Genomic DNA, 12,487 nt, shown 5'->3' on the forward strand with positions numbered 1-12,487 from the left:
AAAAAATCCGTAACTTCTCAAACACAGAGCAACATCTAGCATTACCTCTGTAATCTACTAAGTATGTTTTCAATAAACACATCAGACAACTGAAAAGAATACTATATCAAAATAAGACCACTGTAATTCTGTAATTTGTGTAAGTTTTCATATGCCTATGTGTATAAGTTTTATGAAAGTATGCTAAAGTTTAAAAAAGAAAACAGACTCCCAAATCTCTACCTTATATTCATCCACAATGATACTCAGAGCTTCATGACCAGCTTTCCTCATGTCTTCCAATTCTTGTTTATGTTTTTCCTGAAAAACAAAAACAAAAAAATAAATCATGATTTGTTCTTCTGTTTACAAAACAAAATCACTGATTTGTGCATTCATGAATGACTGAGTGGTTTGTGGTACATCAAAGGCTAAAAGGAAAGAGAAAAAACAAAGTTCTGTTAAAAGCATTAGGGAGGACTGAAACAATGAAAAATTAAAGCAAAACAATAACTGAGAGAGGAAAATCATACTCAGAAATGAGAAAACATAAGGCAGTGGTGGTGTCTCTTGGGACATTTGGCAATTCTGGACTTGACTCAAAGAGACAAGAAGGCCCATGTTACTTCAATGAGCCTGGGCTTCTACGTATTTTTTACTACTTCTCTAGTAATATATGCATGCCAGTAGTTTAATGCATAACAATTACGGTGATCACCTCCCCATTCTACCTTCTTAGGGAAGGAAAGGATGAACTCTCTTTGGAGAATGTTAACATCCTACAAAGACTTTCTAATTTTTCAAACACTGTATAGCTTTCAAAACGTAAGTATCAGTGATGTCAGCAGATGAGACCAAAAACAGGAAACAGAAAAGACAAAAGGAGTAGGCCCATGGGCGATTTATATATTAGCTGTCAAAGACTTGAAAAAATGTACAACTCATAGGTTCAGGAAAGTAGAGGAGAAATAAAGAAATTTATAGGATACAGATTTTCATCACAGAACTAGAATTCATGAAATAGAAATTTTACAGCTGAGAAATATGCACTATTAGTAACTCAACAGATGAGGTAAACAGTAAATGAAATACAGCAGAAAGGAGGATTAGACAACCAAAAGATAATGGGGAGAAAAAAGAGACTATAATAAAAAGAGGGGAAAAAAAAAACTACAGAAAACACAAACAAAACAAAAAACAAAAAATTAAAACAACATTTAAAAAAAAATGGGACAGATTAAAAAGATTAAACAGCCATGTAACAAAAGAACCTTTAAAAAAATAATCCAAAGTAAGAAAAAAAAAAAGGAAATGCAATTTGATGATAAAAATAAAATTGAGAAAAATTAAAAATGCAAATTTCCAACATCATACATGAATTAGGATGTTACATTAACCCACAGATATTTCTTTAAAAAAATTAAGATACTATGCAATATATCAAAAAATGAAATTTCAGATAAAATTTAAAATCTCCTAGGAAAAAGCACATCAAAATTTTTAAAAAGATGAAATAAAAAGTCTGAATAGTCCTACATACAGACAAGAGAAACTGAAGCTGCATTAATGAAAAAACAAACAAAAAACTTCTGACCAAGGAATTTCTAAGCCTAGATGACTTAACAGGTGATTTTAATAAACATTTAAGAAAGAAGTAACAGGGGACACCTAGTGGCTCCATAGGTTGAATCTGACTTTTTCGGCTCAGGTCATGATCTCGTGGTTCATGGGTTCCAGCCCTGCACTGGGCTCTGTGCTGATGGTTCAGAGCCTGCTTCAGATTCTGTGTCTTCCTCTCTCTGCCCTTCCCCTGCTCACACTCTGTCTCTCTCTCTCTCACAAAAATAAATAAACAATAAGAAAAAATTTTTAATAAAAAAATTGAAAAAGAAATAAGTAACAGAAATCTTACACAAACTCTTCCAGAGAATAGGAAATGAAGGAATACTTCCCCACATATTTTATTAAGACAGTATATCCCTTATACTAAACTCTGCAAAAATATTTAAAAGAAAAGAATGAACCATTCTGTTATAAATACAGAAACAAATTGTCAACAAAGTATATTAGCTAATTGAGTCTAGCAATACATAAATAGAATAACACATGTCAACCAAGTGGGATTTATTTTAAAAATATCATGTTGGGAGAAGTGATATACAGCATTTCAGGTTTGAATCACAAAAACCTCCCACACATCTTCCACACCCTGCCTTTCATCCCCTACGTGACTGCTAGATGTGAATGCCCAAGATGACCATGAAAACCAGCTTCCGTAGATGGCACATCCCCTGCCAGCTTGAAACCCTGAATGACTGACTGCATCATCACCCCAATGGACTCTGAGAGAAATTAAACTTCAACTATATTTAGAATAAAAGATAATGCCAATCATTTTTGTCCATTTACTGCTACCCTCATTTATTATACCTTACTGACTTAACAGGTTCTCTTTAATTATTAACATCTAATTTCCCTTTCTGGTACATCCCTTTATATACCTTAGTGTGACTAAATCACTCTTTCCCAAAACTGCCTAAACACAAAGAATCACCAGAGGCACTTGTTATAAACATAGATTTTTGTTGGTTTGATTATCAATCTATGGCTCAGGGCAGCAATCTTTCTGAAGTAATTTTTCCACTTCTATTGAGAGTTGTTTTACTAAACACTAAATAACATAACAGTCCAATTACCTGGTTAAGCAAGTGATGCACTCTTTACACTAAAAACAAGCAAATAAATGATAGTATTGCTACCACCTCATCACTTTGGATCTCCCACTCATGTCAGGTTATCTCACAAATAATATGTGACCGTTTCATACAAGGACTTAGGGAGGCCAAAGGCATCAATCCATGTGCTAAATATTAACACAGATCTTCTCTTACTTTTCAAGATTAAAAAATGTAAATAGTAATAGATATTCTGACATCTTCTTTCCATATCATAGTGGATCACCTCAGGCAATTCTTGGGATGCGTATGTTCTACCTTCAGGCTGGCCAGTGATTTAGGAGAAGCTCATACAAAAATAGGCAACTATGGTCAAACTATAGACATGAACAGCATATATAAATATATTAAATTTTGGGCAAACCCAGAAGGAAATATATTGAACTTTACCAAAACCAGCATTTTCCAAACTTAACTAATCAAATACTAATTTACTTTTTTTCTCTCTCAACATTACCTATTATTAACTAATCTAGGAAACTTGAGAACCAAAAAGGTCCAAAAGCCTCACAGTTAATTAGTCTGAGCAAAGCAAACAAACCTAGATCCACTAAATAAAACTGAGGTGTTCTACTTTCACCTGATTAACTACAAATTAAAGGTGATGATGGGGCACCTGGGTGGCTCAGTCAGTTAAGCGTCCAACTAAAGCTCAGGTCATGATCTCACGGTTCATGGGTTCGAGCTCCGCGTCGGGCTCTGTGCTGACGGCCAGCTCAGAGCCTGGAGACTGTCTTCAGATTCTCTGTCTCCCTCTCTCTCTGATCCTCCTCTACTCATGCTGTCTCTCTCTCCCTCTCAAAAATAAATAAAACATTAAAAAATAAAGATGATGATGAACCATTTCAATAATCAAATTTAATAATTCAGTAACTACAGTCCTAAATAATGACATAAATCATTAATTTAAAAAAGTACTAATGTGCTTAAAAAAGCACAGAGTACAATGTACTGAGTAATTCATATAAAAAGGTATTTTCTTAGAGATATAAGTAATCAAAATGTTCTATGACATTATATATTAAATGACAATGAACATTTTATCCATGGCTATATCTTCTATACAGAAGGAATATCAATTCAGTGCTTTGTATAGTATCTGAGAACATACCAGCCATCAACAAACGCTTGCTGGATTATTCTGAAATTCTCATCACTGACATAATGGGTTTCTATAATTATTTAACGATCTGAACTAAAATTTTTACTATTATATTTAATACGTACTTCATAGTTTTTAAATGATAGGAGATATTCAGTAATATTCATTGTAAATCAAGGTAGAAAATGTAGACTCTCCAAGTACTATGAATATTTGGTTACTGATGACCTAAAATTTTCCCAGATGTCATTATTTTCTACCAAATTTTCTCAGTAAGCATCATATTTAATTTACACAATTACTAAGTGCCAGACTGCTAGGCATTGGGAATAAGAAGATGATGAAAAATTTAATAGTTATCTTCAGTCTGATAACATGAAAGATTGAGTAACAGTGTTATATTAATCCAAAGCCAGATAAAGACAATATAAGTACAAAACAATGTGCCTTATAAATATAGATGCAAAGTTCTTCAATAAAATAGCCACAAAGAGAATCCAACAGCATTTTAAAAGGATTATGCACTAAGGACCATGTGGAATTTATCTCAGGAATGCCAAGATGGTTCAACATACAAAAAGCAATCCATTTAATACACCATGTTAAAAACAAAAAGGAAAAAACCCACATGACCATCTCAATATGCAAAAAAAAAAAAAAAGTGACAAGATCAAACATACTTTCTTGATAAAAATACTCAACAAACTAAAAATAGAAAGCAACATCCTTAAACAATCTGATAAGGGGCATCTGTGCTAACATCATATTCTTGGCAAGAGACGAAACCCTTTCCCCTAACATCAGAAACAAGAGAAGGATGTCCACTCCTGACACTTCTATTTAACATTGTACTGAAGGTCTAGCAAAGACATTAGGCAAGAAAAATTAATAAAAGGTATCCTTAGAAATTACTAGATTAGAAATGAAGAAGTGAAACTATTCCTATTTGGAGAAGACATGATTTTATATATGTTAGAAACTAAAGTAAAATTATTAGATCGAATAAATAATATACTATTAGACCCAATAAATAAGCTCAGCAAAGTTATAAGATACAAGGTGAACCAAAAATCATGTGTATTGCTATATACTTGCAATGAACAATCCAAACATAAAATTAAGAAAAACATTCTATTTACAATAGCATGGGAAAAAATACCTAGGAATAAATTTTACCAAAGAAATACAAAAGTTTTACATTAAAAACTATAAAACACTTTAGAAACTTAGTGGAAAGATATCCTGTATTACTGGAATGGAAGACTTAATGTGCTGTGACTAATACCCAAATTTATCTATAGATTTAGTACCATCCCTATCAAAATTCTAGTGTACCGTCTAGTGTACCAAAATTCTAGTACCATCCCTATCAAAATTCTGCAAATTTATTTTGCAGAAACAGACAAGCTGATTCTAAAATTCACACAGAACTTCAAGGGATTATGAATACTTAAAACAATTTTGAAAAGATGAGCAAAGTTGGAAGGTTTGTATTTTCCCTTTCAAAACTCAGCACAAAGCTGCAGTAACCTAACAGTGTGTTACTGGCATAAGGATAGGGATTTAGTTCAATGGAAAATAGAAATAAAAGTTCCAAAGTAGGTGTGTTGTCTATAATCAACTGATTTTTGACAAAGTCACAAGGGCATTTCAAGAGCAAAGAAATAATCTTATCAACAAATGATGGTAGGAAAGTCAAAGCCACATAAGAAGTAATAAATCTAGAGCCCCACATGATATATAAAAATTAAGTAAAAGTGGATAAACACCTGAATATGAGAACTAAAACACACTGTTGAAGAAAAAATAGGTGCATATCCTTATAATCTTGCATTAGGCAATGGTTTCTGAAAATAAGACACCATGAACGCAAGCAAAAAAAAAAAAAAACACATGAATTATATTTCATCAAAATTTAAAACTTTTGTGAATCAAAGGACACTAATAAGAAGGCAAAATGGCAGCCCACTTCATATTTTCAAATAATGGATTTGATACAGTTCTAATATCCAGAATATATAAAAACAAGTCTCATAATTCAGCAACAAAAAGACAAATTTTAAAATGGGCAAAAAACTAAACAGTTATTTCTCCAAAGACACAAATGCCCAACATCCTCAGCTATTATGGAAATTCAAGTTGAAACCACTCACATCCACTAGGAGAGCTATAACACAAAACAGAGCATGTCGGCAAGGAGGGGAAGAAACTGAAAAAGTCGCAATTGCTGGTGGGAATGCAAAATGGTGCATCCATTGTGCAAAATAGTTTGGCAGTTCCTCAAAAATAAATATAGAGCTTTCAAATGTTCCAGAAATTTCACTCCTAGTTATACACCCAAGGGCACTGAAAACATACATCCATACAAAAACTTGTACACAAACGTTCATCTCAATGTAATGAATAATAGCCAAAATGCAGAAACAATGCAAATAACACCTAATGGGCTGGGTAAACTGCAGTATTATCCACGCGATGGAAGATTATTCATCTACAAATGGAATGAAGTACTAATACTTATCATAACATGGCTAAACCTTGAAAACATTATGCTAAATGGAAATACCCAAACACAAAAAGCCATATATTGCATGATTCCATTTTACATGAAATGTCTAAAGTAGGCAAACCCAGAGGCAGAAAGTAGATTAGCAGTTGCTGGGTGCTGGAGGAGGGGGATCAGGGTAACTGCACAAGGGGTTGCTTCTTGAGATGAGAAAAATGTCTGGCAACACGTATTAGTGACTAACAATATTGTGAATATACTAAAAACCACAGAATTACAGACTTTAAATGACTTAAGTGATGAATTTTATATTACATGAACTTTATCTCAATTAAAAATCTGGCAAAACAAAAAAAAAATAGTCTGTTTATGTCATTTTAATTCCTAAGCTGGATGGTGTTTTATTTCTTCAATTTTGTATTCATTTCTAATTTTGTTTCATTTTTATCAGAGAACGCTGGTTTAACTATTTTATGTTTTGGAATTCATTGAAATGTCAGAAAGATTCCTCATAAAAAGACCATTAGAATAACATTCTCTAAGTTTTTGAATGTTGAGAACGATTTGGCTCTTTTACAACTGAACATCAGTTAGCCATATAAAATTCCTCAATTCACATCTTCTTTCTTTGAGTATTTTAATTGTGTTACATTATTTTTTGGCACAAAATTTGTTTTTTAGAAGTCTGACATGAATCCAATTTCCTTTACCTTATATTTTGGTTACCCAAACTTTATTTTCCAAATTGGGTGACTTTTGAGAGCATAGGGGGTTACTATTATTAATAACACAAGGAAAAGAAGCGTAAATATGAACCATCCTGGGCAAAATTATAGCAAGCAAAGTGATTATATTTAGATATCTGAAATGTTCTTTTGGAAGTTCTTTCTTTAAAGTCACTAGAATATTTCTCACAATTGACTGTCTGGGGTCTATTTTCCAGGTATAAATGTATAGTATCAAAATCTAAGGTCCTAGTCTTCTTTTATCTCCTGAAAGTTTGATGAATTTTGTGTTTTCATGAACCTGTTTCACCTCTTCAGTTTTTTTCTTCAAGAACTCCATTTGTACACACATTGGGTCAGTTTTGCTTACTTCCTATAATTATTCCTTTTTCTCAAATCCTTTCTTCGTTTATTTGATATTTTTCATTTTTCTTTTTGCCATCTTTTTTTTCTTCCAACAGCACTACACTCATTGCATTATTCTTTCGAGCTCAGTCCTCATGCTGTGAGGTTTTGTTTTTTTAATTTTACTTCTCTTTCTGTGTTTGTCAGTTATCTCTTCTTATTTAACTGCTATCTTTTCTCATTTCTGAACCATTTTGCTTCTGATTTATGCTATTCTTCAAAATGCTTCTATCTTTGTACATGATCCCGCCACAGTCCTTTTCTCTTACCCATGTTCCAACAGACTTTTAGGAAGAGGTTCTTGGATAAGGAATGAGGTAGACCTGAAAAACTTCCCTAGATTTATAATTTGAGGGCTTCCTCTTGTACTGTTATTACAAAGTAATAAAATGTGTATATGTGTGTGTGTGTGTGTGTGTGTGTGCGTGCGTGCTGTGTGTATGTGTTTACAATCAGGGTAGCCATTTCTCCAGTACTTTCTGATATCTGCTTTCTCTGAGCCCCTTCCTTTACCAGTGCCTGAACATTCTCCCTCCTTTAGTGTGTTGTGTTACTCCTTACCATTTCCCTTCACCATGCACCTCTGTACTTCAGGAAGGGTGCTTTTGCCAGGTATTCATTTCCAAGAGAAATGAGGGATCAGAGCACTCCTACAGTTTCAGGTATTATCCTCAAATCTGTCTTCCAAGTCCTCTACTCTGTTGGCAATGGTTCTTCAAGGGCAGAAATTTCTGTCTGAATCACTCAGCTCTTGGGACCACCCTAAATTCTCTTTATATCCCACTTCGTTGCTCCAACACAGATGTGATAGACATATATGTCTCACTGTTGTCAATAGTTCAGCTCTACCACTTAGGATCTAGAATTCATTCAAACAACAGTCATCTACTTTTTTTTTGTTATTGAATATAGTGATTATAACTTTTTTTTCTTTTTCTTAGTCTTAATTTTGCAAGAAAACCTAAGAAGATTCAAAAACCTGCAGCCACTGCTTCAGTCATCATCATGCCAAATCCACCCCTTCCTTCTTGGAATATTTTGTTTACAGGGTTCTCTTCCTATCCACTTCGTCTAATTCTGTTCTGTTGTCTCTTTTTCACTGCCTTAACTTTGAAATGTAGAAGTTCCCAGGGAATCAGATCTCTTTAACTTCTTCAACCTCTAATTAACCTTAATTAGATTACCTTAAATATTATCTATGTACAACTTATTAATTTATATCACCAACCTTGCCGTGACTGATCCCCAGATTTACATATTCAACTACATATTAAGGTTTTCACATGGATATCCAAAAGAAATCCCAAGTTTAATTCAGGAAGATGAAATTTTACTTGCCATTGAATACATGTATCCCAAATGGTGCCTTATACAGGACTGAATAAAGAAGAGAGGGAATGGACAGAACTTGAAGGCCAAATATATTTGGGAAGTGAAAAAGGTGTTTCATTCTTCATTAAAGAGAGAATTTTCTGACATCATAATAAGTACATTAAAAATATTTAAAACCTGGTCTTCAAATAAGGAGGTTACTTAATAGGCTAACAGACATGTCTGTTAAGTGAATGAATAAGATTATGATCAACGTTCTTTTCCTGATACAAGCTCAGCATACAAATTAACAAACATTTTTAGACATGTTTCTTTATCTGTTAAATGAGAGAGCTGGAATAAATCATTTTCTAAAATACCCTTCCAATTTTCTTAATGCTATTCTATGATATAGTATGCTAAAACTAGACCAATCGACCTCCCTTTGCTTACTTCAAAGTTACTGACCATAATCATACAACCACATTGTAGCACACAAGGCTGCCTAGTTACCAAAAGAAAACACAGGAATAACCAGATAGTCCTACATGGCCTGAGATTTTTATTTCAAGAATATAGAGCCAAAAATTTACAACCTATCTTTAAACTAGTCAAAACCAAATTTAACCAGAATGATAACTTTCTTTCAAAATGTCAAACCCAAAACCATCAGTAGAAAGAGAAGATTCAGGAAAATGGCTTCACCTTAAATAAAAGTATAGAGTTTTTAAATAAGAAGAGACTTGAAAGGTAAGCCATTCCAATGCAGTCATTTTATAAATGAGGAAACTGAAGCCTAGAGAGGTCAAGAAGTTTGTTCAAGGTCACTTAGTTCTGTAAGAGCAGGGTGAAGCAGGGTGAAGCTAACAGGCTAATCTGCTGTTAGCCCAAACCTTACTGAAAAATATCTCATCAAAGACTGAACTAATGAGTATATTCCCAACTCTTTATCCAAAGATTTGTTTTCTATATAAAACTCAATAATACATAGACTCATATGTCATAAGTCATGCGTTCTGATGAAAAGAAGACACAAACTGGTCACTCTTGGTATAACTTGACATAGTTATTCATCAATTCATACTGCCAACCAGAAATTTTGGTCTGACAAGAAAGGTGTAAAGTAAGGTGCTTTTCAAAGATTATTGAAAGTACGTGCCAACAATTCTCTATTACCATAATCACTCCAGATACTAGCTCCTTGGCAAAATTATAAAACATACATGGGTCTAATAGACTTAATATGCCTGGACATGATTGGTATTGAAAATTATTTGTTGAATAAATACATCTGTAAATAGGAACTACACAATTAACAAATATAAGTACTTCACAAAAAATGGGAAATTAGCAAATTTTTTGAAGTAATGATCATTGGTATATTGATGACAAAACTCAATTCGGGTATCTGAACCAAGATTTATACAAAAAAAAATTTTAATTAAGCTTATGGCACAAACTGATAAACATTTCTCAATATTATATTATTGTTGGCCATTAATAAACCAAGAATAACCCATATTAATCACATCTAGTAAATTAATATATGCACAGTAACAGGATCCTGTGCCACACAGATGGTTAAAAGCCAATATTTGATTGTCGTATTTGGATTAAATTACTACCGTATTTAAAAAGAGAGAGAAGAAACAGGAAGGAAGGAATGAAACTTCAAAGACCAATTAACCACTATATTCCACCTATTAGAAAGCAGTTGCTTCTCACCTTCTAAATTCTTTGGCCAAGAGCAAGTCTATAATTAGAGTGAACATAATTTACAGAAGGTAATTAGCTATGATGTCTGATTGAGAAAGATTTTCCAATATAGGCTTCACCACTTTCTCTGAAGCCACAAGATTACATCCCTTTCATAACAACTAATCAATTCTATTGGATAAGGCAGTTATAAACATTTCCAGACATTCCAAAAGGAAATGTGCAGGGCAAGAAATCAAAATAAAGATAATGGGATAACAGCCAACCAATGCACTGAAAAGGTTCTGACTGAGAAATGGTCAGAACCACAAGTGACACACCAAGACCTATAGAATCCAACACACCAAAGTGGCTTAACTATACATGTCAGAGAAGCACAAATAAGAACAAATAATCCCATATGCATCTACTTTGTCAAAACAGAACAAAAATGACAAAACTCCATTTCTCCATCTTTCATTGACCCTACATCTGACAATTAAAACAGGCCTATTTGATTTCTTTTAAAAAGTAAGTTTTATTGGCATGACACGGCATCATGTAACAAGAAGTCTTTCCCACTGAATAAATGCTTCATCTCTTATCTCCTCATTCTATCTCATTTCTTAGTCCCTATATACAATGAGTAACAAATAACAACACATGACGAAATCCTTCAAAATGATACCAAGTCAATCCCCCACACTAATTCAAACATTTAGCCAAACATATAAAAGGAGAAAAAAAATAACACAATCATGTAAGAATGAGTTTAAAGGTATAAAGTCATATTCCAAATGGAAAAAGAGCACTTTTGCCACAGTAAACTGTACCCAGTACTGAAACACACAGGTTAATAAATCTGCTCTTTTAGCTTAAGATTTTCAAAATTTTTCAAAGAATTAGTTTTCATTTCTGGCCCTATCCCATTAATGGCTGCCTTAACACACTGCCTGGATTTCATCAGCAAACAGAATCCAAAACTATCAGCTTTGCTGAATCCTCTCACTCAAAAACAAGATAACAAAAACTCCTTATGGAAGTTTGCTAACAAATATAATGATGAATGTATGCCAAAACCCCCACAATGTATTCACACTAGCATAGAAGAAATTGATTTTTCTATACCTTAACTTATAAAACTCATACCTAACAATGTTATGTCTATATCTAAACCAAACCTTGAAGGAAAGGAATTAGCAGTCAGCAAATGAAGAATAAATAAGCAGGTTACACCTAATTCATCACTCTGGAGATGAAAACAACTAGCAAAGTGAAATTCATAAAAACGGATATGTTTACAACAGTGCCATTGTTGTTGTCATTATCATTTCTCTGTTAGCACAACATCTCTTCTACCAGTGGCAATCTGTTCAAGAATAAAGGCCAAATTCTGCACAGCCTGAGAATATGGCCTCTTGCATAACTCTGGCTAAATTCCTGGCTAATTCGTTGATTGGACTGGCTCTATTCTAACTGCTACTTCAATGTCACCTAATTATTTGCTCCAATAGGAAAGGCATAAACTATACTCTGCAACAGATTTAAAAGAAATTACTATTTATCATCAACTTTGTTAAAGTTTTCAAAAACAAAGTGCTTTGAGAAGCAGATGATCAAAACTACTCAAGCCAAGCAGGGACAAAAAGAAGGAAGTGGAAAGGAGGGGGAAAAGGTAAAGGAAAAGAGGGAGGAAAAAAGGAAGGAGAAAGGCGAGGGGGAGAGGGAAGAAAGAACATGTACGAGCACGTCGTTTGCGACCACCTGTACCACGACAGTTGCAATGGATCCTCCTTGATTTGAGAGAACTGGAGAACTTCATCAGCTAATGTTTAAAGAAAAGACTTATGCCTTATATAGACAATAAATCTACCAACAACACAAAAATCAATAAGGATGTGAACCTCCCTAAAACTCTTCTGATTTTATGACTTTTTTTTTTCATTTTAAGCCTACTCTCCAACGTTTGATTGTATTTTAATTCTGGTAATAGAAAGGGCCCTTCTAATAATACAGCTTCTAAAATATT

General features: G+C 33.4%; 1 protein-coding gene across 1 annotated transcript in view; it reads right to left on the reverse strand.

The window, feature by feature from the left end:
* Positions 1-222: 222 nt before the first annotated feature.
* LOC120237487 (coiled-coil domain-containing protein 91) overlaps positions 223-12,487 on the reverse strand; it is a gene marked incomplete at its 3' end in the record, with an annotated part of 176,561 nt that continues 164,296 nt past the window's right edge. Inside the window, exon 7 of the mRNA XM_039240795.1 lies at positions 223-300. Within this exon, the coding sequence (XP_039096726.1) occupies positions 223-300 (78 nt within the window). The remainder of the gene's footprint in view (positions 301-12,487) is intronic.

Source organism: Hyaena hyaena, unplaced genomic scaffold (assembly GCF_003009895.1).
Source record: "Hyaena hyaena isolate Hyena2069 unplaced genomic scaffold, ASM300989v1 scaffold_182, whole genome shotgun sequence".
NCBI classification, from domain to species: domain Eukaryota; kingdom Metazoa; phylum Chordata; class Mammalia; order Carnivora; family Hyaenidae; genus Hyaena; species Hyaena hyaena.